We start from the raw sequence: 15,615 nt of genomic DNA, 5'->3' as shown, positions 1-15,615 counted from the left end.
ACAGATGTAAATTCCAGATTTTGCAAGTTATATTAAATTTATGCCCTTGATTGCCTTTTCCTGCTGCTGCTTTACTTGGAGATTGACTCCTGTTCCATGTTTTAGTTTTAAGGATGCACTACTTCCTGCCCAACTATGTAGCAGATTCATGAACATTGAAGCAGGAGAAAGGAGATGGAAGTGCTGATGAAGGGTAAATTAAGGAAGCAAAGTGTCTCCGAAGGGAGGAGTAGGAATAAAATGCTCCTAAATGAGAGTTATTTGCAAGCAGGGGTATTGAGTAAAATTTGTGACCTTTTACAAGCACTCTACCAAAGCCAGCAACCACTGAAACATTGTTAGCTGTGATGCAATTTGACAATTAGATTTACCAACTAAATGTGATTACATCTATTGTAGCCTGCAATTTCTTAGCAAGAAGAGTAAACTCAACAACTTCTGGAATTTTTCAGTCTCTACTCAATTAGGGGTGATTTTCATTATTGACCTCCCAATAGGGAATTGCCTTGTTTTGGAGTTGGTTGGTTCCAGTTTGTGACTTTCTCCTTATCAAAAGTTCAAAATTTTGAATTTTAGCAGAATTTTCAATGCCCTCTTTTAAAAAAAAAGATAAGAGGTATTGGAGTTTATTTTTCCAGGCCAAAGCTGCAGTAAATGTCAGCATCTGCATTGTTTTAAGTCTGTCATTTGTATAGCGACACCTGGATAATCTTGATTGCAAAATTAAATCAAGATTGGGTTTATCCTTGCCTGTTGGGAAAATTCAAGGTTGTAATTGAACCCATGGATTTCTGGATTTGATTTCTCCAATCATCTGCTAATATAGCTGACATAGACAAAGCATTCCAAAGAAAATTTATATAGCTCAACTCCAGGGACAGTAAGTTTCAAAAGGGAAACCCATTTTACAGTCCTCGTTGGTTCTTCAATGATATTCCATTTAGTTCAACTGGATTAAGAAAGGAAGGTTGCTTACCTACCAAGAAGAGATCTAAAGAAATTGAATGCTTGGAATAAAATTTCACACTCCGCACAACATTTTGCAATTAAAGATGACTGCATATCGCAGTCATTGTGAAATGTACACAGTGCAAGTGGTTTAGATGGAGTCTTTTTTTTGCCTAAAGCTCAAAGTGCACATGTACATTTATTACTTGTATGGAAGCAAGAAGTTTGAGAAGTTAACAGCTTCATGTTTGTCAAGATCTTGGCATTTGGAATTAAAGTAGTTATTGCAAAATGCTTGCTTTGAAAATCCAGTCTTTGTCAAATCTCTGCTCAGTGACGTACAGACTGTATTTAGAGTTACAAGTATAACCATTACCATAGATGTACAGTAATCTTTCAATATTGCTGTTTCAGGAACTCCAGGAGCTGTAGCTCTTCATCTGTTGCTTCTGTGACACAGCAAGAAGATAGAATTAGGTCAGAACGACCCAAAACTGGACAAACTAAAAGGGACGGCTCCAAAAGCAGTTTGAGAGGTGTGAAACGTGGTCCAAGCCCTGATTACAGCAGTTCAAACTCTGCCTGCTCGGCAAAAAGGGCCAAAGCACTTCAACCCTCGGAGAATCCTACTGAAACACAAAAACACAAGGTGCAAGCGAAGTCCCCAAAGAAAAGGAAGTCTGTGCAAGATCAGCAGATAAGAACTTCCCACGCAGCCTCCACGAGTAAGACCCAGAGTAGAAAACAGACTGGGCCTACTGGTGCCTCCCCTTTTCAAAAAAGGAAAAAGATTGAAACTACAACTTCTGTAAACAGTGGTTCTGTGGCTGACTCGATCAGTGTTGAAGAGAGGTCTGCTAAACCAACCAAGCTGGCTTCAAAATCGGTGACCTCAGCCAAAGCTGGGTGTAGCACTGTCACTGATTCTTCCTCCTCTTCTGCCTCTACATCATCCTCCTCCTCTGCTACTGTCTCTGCTGCTGTGCCTCAAGGAGCCAGGCTAAAACAAGGAAAAGATCAGAATAAGGCTCGTCGTTCCCGTTCAGCCTCTAGCCCCAGCCCTCGCAGAAGCAGCCGAGAAAAAGAGCAAAGCAAAACTGGTGGTTCTTCTAAATTTGAGTGGGCTGCCCGTTTTAGCCCTAAAGTCACCCTACCGAAAGCAAAACTGTCACTCCCAGGGTCTTCCAAATCGGAGACATCAAAACCAGGCCCTTCAGGCCTACAAGCAAAGTTAGCTAGTGAGTTGATGAAATTAATTGATTGTATTTTGGATTCAACAATGTCAAAAATTAACTTTTGTATTCAAGCCCAGTTTTGGAACTATTGACCCCATTTATGTAAACAATTTGCTATGTGGATGAAATACTGAACTAACCAAAATCATAAATGGTGAGAGTTAGCTAAACTTGACCATTGTACAAGTTCTGATCCATAATTGTTGCAAGAACAAAATATAAACCTTATTGATGTGTTCTGCTGTTTTTATTTAAAAGCAAAGTGCGCATTCTTCCATATCATGCCTCGGGTAATTTCCTGTACCAAAGGTGGCCAATAAATTGCAGTTGTTTGACTTAATCTTAGGAAAACCATTCATTTAAGCACCATAAGGCATTTGACCCTTAAAGATACAATTGTGGCGCTGAGACTTATTGCTGACTGCCAACTTTCCTAGGTAGAGAAAGGGTTTGAAGTCTGTCCCTTGTTCAGAGTATCTCGTTTTACTGTGTACAACTAGTGTTGAGTCTGTGACCTCTGTTCTACATTTTTGCATTTCTTTAGCCTAGGTAACTAATCTGGATTTTGTGCTGCTAATGTGCCCTACTGAAATTAAATGCTGCGTCAAACCTGAGCTTCAGCTTTTGTAATGTGTTTACATGAATTTAATTTAAAAAATAAATTGAAAATGGAAGCTTGTGTGTTTCACTCCCTGAAATTCTGAACTTGGCCTTAAGTATCAGAATTTTCCCTATGAAATTGCAGCGTATTTCAAACACTAACTTGCACAGGGAAAGGTAATATGGCCCTTGAGGCTGCAGTAAGAAAAGCTCCTTAAAACAATACTTTAAAGTTGTGATGACCTTACTGGTACATTCAACTTAAGACTGAATTGAGGTGGTCCGTTTCTAGAGGAAAAAGAGGGCTCTAAAACACCACACTGACTAGTTACAGAACATTGACGGTTTAGGAAGTTGTCTCCCTCTTTAGGTAGAGAATTAAGTGTTATTTTGGAGGGAAACTGGAAAAAAAAAGCAAAGGAAATTTGGGACATTTTTCAGCCATGCTAATTCATGCACCCACATTCTTTTGAGGTGTTCATTTGAACTGTCAAATCACCATCTTGTTTAATCTTGTTACAAACTTATGAAATGTAGCAAATTAGTTTGAGCTTTAAGAACACCACTGGATAAGTTAAAATGCAAATTCGTAGTGACATAACTTTGCTGGAAGTCTACTTTAGCATGCAGTGGTAAATATTAACTGCTGATATTCCATTGATTCTGAGGGTATTTAAGTTATTGGAACTACACAAATATTTTTCCATGATGTATGATTTCACTGATGTCTACTGTTGAACTTTTTAAAGGCTTGAGAAGGTCTACTAAGAAACGCAGTGAATCACCACCAGCAGAGCTCCCCAGTTTGAGGCGGAGCACACGTCAAAAGACCACGGGATCCTGTGCTAGTACCAGGTAATACTTTTAGGATTCAAGATATGTTCAGAACTAGAGTAAGCTTTTTTTATTAGTCGTAAGTTAAAATTATATTGTGATCACCTTGAGGCAGCTGAATTGACCTAAAATAACCATTTTTGTTTTTACTTGTCGGAATACTGCGATGGTACCAAATTACATTGAATTTGTGTTTTTTGTGACAAAGCAGCAGAGACTCGTAAAAAATTTGCAGTCAAATTAGTATCTTTATTGCAACAATAATTATGTAAATGCAGGACTTCCAGTTCTTTCAAAAATGAATCAAACCTCATTCTGGATAAAGATACATAAAGCTCTCCATGTGCAAGAACAGATTTGGGGATGTAAATGCAGATTTCGTCAAAAGTTTGTCAGGAAACCATCATATTGTTCATAATCTAGGCTCATGGGTGTGACTGTGGATGGTTCTGTCTGTGTGAATGATTTTAATTGAATTAGAGTTGGATAGACTGCAAGATTGAAATTATCAAAAGAATTGGGTTTAAAGCGAATTTTTGAAATGGAGATAGATAAGCGAGGATGAGGGCTCCACAGATAAGATGTGAATGAAAATTGAGGGGATTGTATGATTTTCAAAGGCATGGTAGGATGTTTACAACTAACAAGGTAATCAAGGCCAAGCAGTATGTTCATTTTTCCCAAAGGTACTGACCATATTGGCAATATGAAAAATTTTTATATATGGAAAAGCAAATTTCCAAAGACACAGAAATATATAGCCTTCCATCCTTCTTTATATGTGGGGATGATCATGTAACATCTTGAAAGGTACACCGTGTAAAACAGCTTTGGGGAATAGCCTCTAGACATTTTCGTAGAAGCCTGCTGTGTCCAGTAACTAAAGTTGTGTTAAAAGCCTTTGGAATTCCTCAGTTGAGTGGGTGCTGTGGTAACCTTGCTGGGTTGCTTATTTAAATTTAAAATTTATTTTGGACTGTTGCCTTTCAAGAGGGTGTGTAGTTGGGAGCCAGGTTAATTAGGAATTTTGGGATTTGTTATAATTTCAAGTAACTTTAATCTTATGTGTTTGACTTTTCTTTTGTTCAAGTCTTAATTTTAAAATCTCAAGGTGTTGGTGGACTCCATTCTTCTGAATTCAGTGCATAAGCTTTCTCGTAACAAATACAAATTGCAAAATCATTGTGATAGTGTGGCTGAGCTTTGCCTGGTGCACATCACCTGCCATGTCATAACAAAATTGGGGGCTCTTTGCAGGCTTTTAAAAATTCCTTGATTGGTTTGGAGTTGGTGCAACTTAAGGCTACGCATACGAGAAACATATTGAACTCAGGAGTTGGTGTGAGGGATTTTAAATTGGTGAAACTGCAAAAATGGCTTTATCCGTAGCTAAGACTTTTCTGGGAGTAGAAGATGTAGCTCTGATTGGTTCACAAAATGTAACTACAGTTAAGTTGACAGAATTGGCAGATAAGTTAAGGTTAACCGTAGGGGCAAAGCAAGCAGACACAATTGAAGTTAATAGCACAGCATTTGAAATTGTAAGGGATATATGAAGCTAGTGGGTCAGTTGAATTAGCTAAGATTCATATGCAAATGAAAAATAACTTTAGTTGGAGGCGAAAGAAAAAGAATGGGAAAAGTTGAGAGCATTTCAAAGGGAAATGGAAATGAAACAACTTGATCTTCAGAGGGAGAAATTAGCAATGGAGGAAAGGGAGATGGGAAGAGAAAGAACGGGAATACCAGCTTAAAAAGCTGGAAGTCAAGAAAGAGATCTGAGGCTGAGGGAGGTTCTGAGGATGAAATGATCACTTCCAATCTAAAACGTAGTGGGGAGATGTTTAATTTTGTGCAGGCTCTTCTGAAGTTTGAGAAAAGGGATGGAGAAGAGTTCCTTATTTTGTTTGAGAAGATAGCTAAGCAGATGAAATGGCCTCAAGAAATCTGGACATTGCTTTTACAGTCTAGGTTGCTAGGTAGAGTTCATAAGGTGTATGCATCGCTGTCAGAAGAGATGTCGGTGGATTATGAGGCAGTGCATATGAGTTGGTGCCTGAGGAGTACAGACAGAAATTTAGGAATATAAGAAAACAACCTGGTCAGACTTACATTGAGTTTGAGAGAGTAAAACAAGCTAATTTTGACCAGTGATATGAGCATTAAAGGTAAAAACAACATATGCAGCTCTTGGAGAAGTAATTCTTTTGGAAGAATTTAAAGATTTAGCTCCTTCGGTAGTGAGAACTTGTGGAGGAACAGAGGGTTAAAACAGCAAGGCAAGCAGCAGAGATAGCTGATTGAGTTAATTCATAGACCTAAACCTTGTGTCATCACCCTTTTTAAATCAGAGAAGGATCAGAAGTGGAAAGGTGAAAGGAAGGTAGTTAGTCAAGGAAAGGAAGGAGCAGTTGGAAATTCTCAGGAAGTTTCTCAGATCAGAAAGGAAAATGCTGAGGGTAGAAGTAACACTTGAAAAATGGGGTGTTTTCATTGTAATAAGGCTGGGCAAACAAAGTCAATGTGTTGGAAGCTACAGGAAGACCCATTGCAGTAGTTAGGATCAGGTAGTGCTAGTGATTTGTTGTACGGTGAAGCAAGGAAAATCAGTGATAGGTAAAGAAATGGGAATGTGTTCACGATTTACCCAAGGGAGTTCTGAAGAGCAGGTTGCAGAAATGTTTAAAGATTTTGTATGTGAAGGGAAAGTCTTTCCATGTGTACAGAATGGAGCAGGCAAAGCTACTAAATTTTTAAGAGGTACAGGGGCTGGTCAATCCTTAATGTAATGGGATTGTGATATTTGTTGCTCAGAAGGTGTATTGCAGGCAAAAGTGGCAGTAAGTGAGATTCATGGAGATGCTAAACTTATTTAATTGTGGAAGGTAAATTTAAAAAGTAAGTGGGAAAACAGGTGAGGTGGTTGTTGGAGTAGTGGAAAAATTGCCCATTGCAGGGGTTCAGTTTATTTTAGGTAATGATATAGCTGGGTCACAGATGTTAGTGATGCCAACTGTAGTCGAGCATCCTGTGGAGGTGCATTCAACACAGGTGTTGCAGGAAGAGCATCCTGGTTTGTTTCCAGATTGTGTAGTAACGAGAACACAAACTCTAAGGTTGAAACAAGAAGAGGGGGAGTTTAAAAGGTAGGGGAAAAAGCTGATATTCAATTGGCTGGATCTGCCTTTGAAAAGATTGTGCAGGAAGAAAAGGTTGAAGCGAATGAAGTGGAAGTGTTTAGTTTGGTTATGGTACAGTTACAGCAGAAGGATCCAGGAGTAAAGACAGCTTATTCAGAAACAGAGGCAGAATGTATTACAGAATGCTATTACCTTAGAGGGAATGTGTTAAAGAGGAAGTGGGGATTCTCATGTTCCAGCAGATGAGAGACGGATGGTAGTACATCAAATCGTTAAACCATCTGGATACAGAAATTAGATATTGAGAGTAGCTCATGAAATTCGAAAAGGGGGACGTTTAGGAATTAGGAAAACACGGGCAAAAATACAAGAACATTTCTATTGGCCTGGACTGTAGTCAAATTCTGTAGAACATGTCACGTGACAGGAGACCCTCGAGCAATAATTAAACTGGCACTTTTAATTCTGAAGCATTGAGGAACCTTTTACCAACGTCCTGATTGTGTAGGGCCCCTCCCTAAGATGAAAAGTGAAAATAAGTACTTGCTGACAATTATGGATGCCTACAAGGTTTCTGGAAACAATGCATTTACAAAATATTACAACAAAGAGAATTGTGGATGAGTTAACCAAATTCTTTACAAGATATAGGTTACCAAAATAAATAGTTGGATCAGGGCTCAAATTTCAGGTCACATCTGTTTAAGGAAATAATGAGCAGCCTGGGGATGAAGCAGTTTAAATCATCAGCTTATGATCCTGAATCTCAAGGTGTTTTAGAGAAATGGCATCAAACTTTAAAAACTATGATAAAGGCTTGTAGTCAAGACAATCCAGAGGATTGGGATCAGGGAATTCCATTCTTATTTGCTTAATATTAGAGATGCTCTTAATGAATCGACAGGATTTTGAACTTTTTAATTAGCCTATCGTCATGAGGTATGGGGACCACAGAAGTTGATTCAAGAGAAGCTAGTGGATCAGACTTTGGAAACTACTCTCGTGGATTGTGGCAAACTTCAGGAAAGGATTGATCAGAACATGAGAGTTAGCTAAGGAACATCTAAAGATATCACAGCAGGTTATGAAGGCCAAGGCAAGATAAGAGGGCCAAAGCTCGTAGTTTTGTTGCTGGGGAAAAAAATTTAGGTTTATTATCAGTATTGGTTGAATCATTAAAGGCAAGGTTTAGTGGACCTTACAGAATTGAAAAGAAACTGAGTGAAGTAAATTATTTAGTTAAAAACTCCAGATAGAAGAAAGAGTCAGAGCGTGTGTCATGTAAATATGCTTAAGTGCTTTGACAGGGAAAATAACCAAAAGGAGGTCCTAGTGGTAGTAGGTAAGGAAGAAGAGGTAGAAATGAAGGATTCTGAAATTGATTTTCCTCTAATCAAATTGGATAATGAGGGGGTACTTAAATATTTAAATATAATATTGAGTTACCTTCCAGACAAATGTCAGTGATTTGGAGAAGCTATTGTAGTCACACAAAGCTATTTGTGGGAATAAACTGGAGAAAAGAAATTTAGCTACACATGATGTAGATGTGGGTGAGATAAGGCAACATCATTATAGATTGAATCCCGTAAAGTTTTCGCAAGCACAGAAAGAAATCGAATTTATGCTTCAGAATGACATCACTGAGTCTAGTTACAGTAACTGGAGTTCACCTATTGTGATGGCACTGAGACCAGATGGGCCATAGACTGTGGATTATCGAAAACTAAACGCAGTGAGGAGTGGATTCATATCCTATTTTGTGGTTGGAAGATTGCATTGAGAAAATGGGACAACCAAAGTTTATCACAAAGATTGACTTGCTGAAAAGATATTGGCAAGTACTGTTATCGGAGAGAGCAAAAGAGTTGTCTTTTGTGATGCCAGGTGGACTATGTCAGTTTAAAGTTATGCCATTTGGTATGAAGAATGCACCAGCGACATTTCAAAGACTGATGAACAAAGTAATTGCAGGGCTGAGCAATTGTGCTGTTTATATTGACAACTTGATAGTTTTCAATCAAACATGGGAAGAACGTTTAAAACCCCTGAAAGAACTTGTTTGGTTGACTGCAAGAGCTAATTTAATGGTGAACATGGCTAAGACTGAATTTGCAAAAGCACAAGTTACATATCTAGGCCATACCATTGGACATGATAAAGTGGCTTCAAGTGATTTGAAAATAAAAGTCAACATGAATTTCCCAGTGCCTGCAACAAAACAAGAAGTTTTGAGATTTCTGGGCATGAATGGGTTTTACTGGAAGTTTGTTCCAAATTTTAGCAATGTGGTTGTTCCATTGACTGAACTACTAAAGAAGAACAAGAAGTTTCAATGGACATGGGAGTGCCAGAATGATTTGACAGTTTTTAAAACTGTATTGACTACAACACTAGTTTTTGCAGTGCCTAATTTGCAGTTTAATTTGGCGATTGATGCAAGATGTATTGTTACAAGAAGATGAAACTGGGATTGAGAAAATGGTGGGATATTCTTCACGAAAACCGGATGTACATCAGAGAAGGTATTAAACCATCGAAAAGGAGACTAGGCCTGGTGTTAGCATTGCAGCATTTCTATGTTTATGTTACAAACAATTCATCAGAAACAATTGTTTATAAAGACCAAAATCCTATAAAATTTCTGGACAAATTTCAAGACTGAAGTGCAAGGCTGCTCAGATGGAGCTATTACTGCAACTGTTTGATTTACAGACTGCATGTGTGGGTGGACAAGAGAATCTAATTGCAAATGCATTAAGTGTTAAAGCTCAAAGTACATTGGGCATTTAAAACCTGGACACTGGACTGAAATGACCTTGGTTGATACAGAGGACTTGTATATATTGCTTTGTTAATGCATGCATCTGGTATGCAATAGTTTGTGTAGATAGATAAGTGTAGTAAGTAATGTAAGATGGGTTGAGAAACTGAAGCTGTCTTTTAAAATTATGACTGTTCATTTTTCCATAAAGACCCCAAAACCACTATTTTTATTAATATTATTGTGAGCTTATGGGTGGGAGCGTAGATGGTTCTGTCTGTGTGACTGATTTAGTTGATGTAGAGTCAGATTTCAATCTTGCAGTCTATCAAAAGAATTGGGTGTAAAGGAGACTTTTGAAACGGAGACGGATAAGCTAGGATGAGGGCTCCACAGATAAGGTATGAATGAAATTTGCATTTTTAGAAAAGTGAAGGGGCGGTTTGATTTTCAAAGAGATGATAGGATGTTACGACTAACAAGGTAATCAAGGTCAAGCAGTATGTTCATTTTTCCCAAAGGTACTGACCATATTGGCAACATGAAAGATTTTTATATTAGGGGAAAGTAAATTTCTAAAGACATGAGAGAGAAACATATATAAAGAAGGATGGAAGGCTATGTGGGGGTGGCTGTGTAACATCTTGAAAAGTACACCATGTAAAGTAGCCTTGTGGAAAGCCTTTGGAATTCCACTGTTGAGTGGGTATTGTGATAACTTGCTGGGTTGCTTATTTAAATTTAAAATCTATTTTGGTCTGTTGCCTTAAAGGGAGTGTGTAGTTGGGAGTCAGGTTAATTAGGAATTTTGGGATTTGTTATATCAAGTAACTGTAATCTTATGTATGTGTTTGACTTTTCTTTTGTTAATAGATGTTTTAATTTAATTTTAAAATCTTAATGTGTTAGTGGACTTAATTCTTCTGAACTTATTGCATAAGCCTTCTCGTAACAAATACAAATTACAAAACCATTGTGATAGCGTGGCCAAGCTTCCCTTATGGAGTTAGTCCGCCTGGCACATATCACCTGCCATGCCGTAACATGTTTGGCTTTGTGGCTTGTTTATAGTCATTGAATATGAAAACCTAATAGGAAATTTTGTTTTGCCTGAATTGAAAAGGCAGGCTTGTATCTCAGGGGCTCAATATTATTTGAGGAATAAACACATTTCCTTGAAATCTGCCTGTTGTAATTTCAGTAACTATTATCAAAGAAAACGACTTCCTAACTACCATTCTTGCTCTTCTGGTAAAGTGCTTGTTTAGGATTCAGGTTTTGTAGCAACTTTATAAATGCTCCTCGATTCTAAGTTTGTGTGGTGGTATATGCATTGGAATTGGACTGTAGAATCTCTGGAGGGTACAGACCTTTGTCATTCTCTTCATCTATACACTCAACGCTGATTTATTTTAACTCACCTGACAGCTTTCAAATCTATTGGATTGTCATTTTTAGCATAACTTTCAACAATTTCTATTGAATAATTGCCCCTGCCATGTTGCCACACTTAGTCCATCATATCATCACCACCTCCAATGCCATTCTATCCTTCTCATGCAATCTCTGTCCCATTCCTCCCATGCCATCACCTACCTGCTCTTGGGATCCTCATCCCTTGGAAGCAATTTCTCTAGCCGGGGTAATTTTGTTGTTGAGCTCACCTTACCTTCTGCTGTTTTTGTTCTGCACCATTGCCGCTAACTGACAGCAGCAGATACGTCATGTGATCCAAACCTCAGCATGCCCCACCTGTCTGAGTACATCAGGAACTGTCCACCAAATAAACCCACGAACGGACATGCTCTGTAAACTGGTGAATTAAAACAGTCCAATCAGACAAAAACTGAGTATTAGAGATGGCAATAAAGCTGGTTTGGTTTCTCCCAAATGGCTGCTTTGCATATTGAGCTCCTTTGTGTGATCCAGTGGTCTAGCTACTGCTGTTCTTTTTGTAAGTTGATTTACACTGCTGTGGTAAGCTGACCTTACACTATTTCCTGGTTTACTAACCATACGTGCATATCTCGGAACTTTAGAATTTAGGTGCTTCAGTCTATATTTGCCTCGTTCCATATGCAGTTGAACTTGAAGTAGGGTGGCTTAGTAATTACATTGATAGAGCACAGAGTTCCAATCTTGATTGGTATTTGTGCTTAGATGTCCCGTGTACAAAAAAAGACTTGCGTGATTTAAACATAACTTCTGGCAAACACTGTGGAAGAGATAGTAATAGCATCTGTCACTGTCTAATTTGGCTACATGAGGAGTGAAAGAGAAAGGGAGGATTGTGTCCTATGTTGTAGTTTTAACTAAATCTCCAACTTTGCAGATTTTAAAAGAATAAAATTGATCTATTGTTTGTAACTCTGATATGTTTGGAAAACATAGAACACCTAAGCCAATTTCTTTCTTAAATATTGAAATGGATAGCTTAATCTTGTATTACTCCCATGTACAATTTCTTGGATATAGATGTAGGCTTAGTTTCGATATCTTGTGCAGCAGTCAAGTCTCAAATTGAAAGTTTCTGTAGGGCCTAATCTCATGATAGGATGGGTAAAAAAAAAAAATTATTGATTAAATGTATAGATAAAAATTGGCAGTTTTTTAATAGTATCAGAACCATCACAGTGGTTGTGAAATGTACTGTGGCTGGTTAATTACTTTTGAAGTGCAGTCACTTGTGTTGGTAAATGCCAGCCAATTTTTTTAGTAGGGAGGCTCTACAACTAATGGGACACCCATTAGGCCAATGAAAGAATGTTAAATCACCAAGTATCACTTTTCATTGATGAACAATTGTCACAAAACTATTCAATTCATGCCGCACAACTTTGTTTTTTATTTCCCCCAAGTACAGCTGCCTGCAGCCAGCAACTATTGCAAAACATATTAATTTTTCCAGCTACCTTTTTCTTTTGAACTCTTATTCAAAGAATCCTTTTATCCCAGCAAACATCTGTTGAAGGTTGGAAAAAATTACACGCCAATTAATAGATCTGCAAGCAAATATACTTAGAGAAATGTAGTTTAAAGCTTAGATCTTGAATTCTGCTTTAGCCCCAGAGTTATACATTTTATTGTGCAATCAAATTTTTTATTCTTCTTGAGGGATGTGCATGTCACTGGCTAGGCCAGCATTTTTATTGCCCATCACTAACTGCCCTTGACAAGGTGATAGTGAGCTGTTTCTTTGAAGGGCTGCAGTGCATGTGGGGTAGATATATCCACAGTGCTGTTAGTGGATATTGAATTCTGTGTATGAATTTTCTTTTGATCCTGGTAAAACTGTATTGCCTACAGAGCATTGTGACTAGCCTGGAAAATGTTATCATTAAGGTGTTAACAAGGCACTTCGATCATAATATGATTAGGCAAGTTCAACATTTTTGTATAAGAGAAATTCTCTGACAAGTTTTAGAGGTTCTTGAGGATGTAACTAAGTAGATAAAGAGACACCATTGGATATAGTATATTTGGATTTCCAAAAGGTGCCACGTAAAAGGTTATTTCATAAGACATCAGATTGAGGATAATATATTAGCTTTGATGAAGGATTGGTTAGTGGACAGAGAAGAGAGAACTGAGGCATTTTCAAGTTGGGAGGTATAACAGTGGAGTGTTACAAGGATCATATCTGGGGCTTCAACTATTTGCAATCTATATTAATGATTTGGAAGCATTACTCAGTACATTCATTGAAGTTTGCTGGTGATAGCTAGATGGGGCACTAAACTGATGGGAACACAGAGGCTGCAAAAGGACATTAGACTGTGGACAATAAAGTGACAGATGGAGTATAATGTGGAAAAATGTAAGGTTATTCGCTTTGCTTGGAAGAATGGCAGGGAGTTAGTGGCATAGTGATAATGTCACTGGACTGGTAATCCAGAGAATCTAATACTCTGGAGATATGAGTTCAAATTCCACCACAGCAGCTGGAGGAATTTAAATTCAATTAAAGCTGGGATATAAAGCTAATTTCAGTGATGGTGACCATGGCAACTATTATCGATTGTTGTAAGACCCATCAGGTTCACTAATGCCTTTCCTTTAGGGAAGGAAATCTGCCTGTGTGACTCCAGATCCACAGTTGTATGGTTGAATTTTCATTGCCTTGTGCAATGGCATGGTGAGCCACTCCATTCAAGGGCAGTCGGATGGGAAACCTTGCTAATGATGCCCACATCCCATTAAAGAATTAAAAAGCCGTTATTTTTAAAATAAACAATTAAATGTTGAACAGGGAGATTTGGCTGCTTGTGCAAGAATCACAAAGTTAGTATACAAGTACAGCAAGTGATTAGGAAGGCAAATGGCATGTTGGCCTTTATTGCAAGAGGGCTGGAGTACAAGAGTCAGAAGTCTTTATACAATTACGCAGATCTTTTTTATGACCACACCTAAAGTACTGTACACAATTTTGTTTCCTTTTCCAAGGAAGAACGTACTTGCCTTAGGGGTGCAACGAAGGTTCACTTGATTCTTCAGATGAGAGGGCTCTCCTCTGATATGTTGAGTGTATTGGACCTATACTCTCTGGAGTTTAGGAGAGTGGGAGGGGATCTTATTGAAACATAAGATTCTGAAGGGGCTTGAAAGGTTGCCTAGATCTAGGGGCCATAGTTTCAGGATAAGGGGCAGCCATTTTGAAATCAGATGAGAAGGAATTTCTTAACTGAGTGAGGGTTGTAAATCTTTGGAATTCTCACCCCAGAGCTCAGGGAATGCTCGTTGAGTAGAGTTGAACTCTAGAGTTGATGAATTGGATGGGAAAGTGGAATTGAGTTAACCATCAACCATGATCTTATTGGACAGAGGGGTCGGCTCAAGGGACTGTATGGCCTATGACCTCTATTTCTTAATCTCTGTGCCATAGTAAACCATGTTGCGTGATGACTGAACAGAAAACTTGCAACTAATAGAGACTTGAGCAGAAAAAACCCATTATGAAGTTTTTAATTTTAAAAGTGCATAAAATGGTGTTGGGGCGAGAAACATTAATAGATGATGCATTTAGTTGGTTTAGATGACTGCAACACCTGAACTCAGCATCAAAGTCTGTTTCCCAACATAGTGTATTTGGTAGATTCTAAATGGAAATTTAATATAATTAGCAGGCTCTAGAAAAGGAAGAGTCCTTGAGCGAGTAAAGTGATAGCAAAACAGTATTACAATTATATTAAACAAGCTAGAAATATCAGCAAGGTATGTAATATTTTCCTTAGTTGTGTGGTTCCTTTGATATGTATTGCAGTAATGGAACTAGAGGTTTAAACTATTCCTGGGGGGTGGTATTCTTCCAGCTCGTCTGCAAATAACGTGCAGGTAAAAGTCCTAGCTTTCTCTGAATATAAACATTTAGAATTTTCATGCCTTTTTAAATATTCCACTTTTCTATTTTTACTACAGAAGAGAAATAACCTCATGCTTCCCAACGTTCTACTCCATCTGCCACCTTACCCAACCCCTTAACCTATTCATAGCTCCTTGCAATCACTGTGTCATCATAGCTTGCATTCACACCTACCATTGTATCATTAGCAAACTTCCATATATTACTCTGTAAATGGGTATTTGTTACCCCTTCTGGACACTATGTGAATCATATTTTGTAGAATGGTGGCTTCGCCAGTTTAAATTGCATGACTTATCACAGTAGTTGCTTTGCATTGCTTAGAAGGTGGAAAGAATTTCACGTGCAATTTTTATTCCCATTCCTGATAATAGTCGGCGAGGCTCTGGCCTGGGCAAAAGAGGAGCATCTGAGGCTCGCCGACAGGAGAAGATGGCAGATCCTGACAACAACCAGGATGGAGCAAATTCTTCTACACGGACAGATGATGTACCTCAAGGAGCATCAGGTAAAAAGAGCAAACCTTTTTTTAAACTAAATCTGATTACTTCAAAAATGAAGTGATGTGTAATATTTTTCAGAATGCATTGCATGGCAAAAGCACAACAAGATTATGAAGCATGATCCAGAACCAATCTTTTTTGAACTAAAAACAAACCCGCAGGGTATAATGTGTATTGTGGTGCATTCAAGATGATGGACAACTGACTCAATATGGTCTTCAAAAATGCATCA

The 15,615-nt window shown here is 38.2% G+C and overlaps 1 protein-coding gene across 10 annotated transcripts in view; it reads left to right on the top strand.

The window, feature by feature from the left end:
• trip12 (thyroid hormone receptor interactor 12) overlaps positions 1-15,615 on the top strand; it is a 150,400-nt gene that overhangs the window by 44,457 nt on the left and 90,328 nt on the right. For all 10 annotated transcript variants that reach the window (XM_041213852.1, XM_041213844.1, XM_041213870.1 and 7 more), the window contains 3 exons: positions 1,363-2,186; positions 3,533-3,638; positions 15,255-15,388. In XM_041213852.1, the coding sequence (XP_041069786.1) occupies positions 1,363-2,186; positions 3,533-3,638; positions 15,255-15,388 (1,064 nt within the window). The remainder of the gene's footprint in view (positions 1-1,362; positions 2,187-3,532; positions 3,639-15,254; positions 15,389-15,615) is intronic.

Source organism: Carcharodon carcharias, chromosome 2, assembly GCF_017639515.1.
Source record: "Carcharodon carcharias isolate sCarCar2 chromosome 2, sCarCar2.pri, whole genome shotgun sequence".
NCBI classification, from domain to species: domain Eukaryota; kingdom Metazoa; phylum Chordata; class Chondrichthyes; order Lamniformes; family Lamnidae; genus Carcharodon; species Carcharodon carcharias.
The sequence above is the reverse complement of the archived record's forward strand: the minus strand, read 5'-3'. Positions and strand labels throughout refer to the sequence as shown.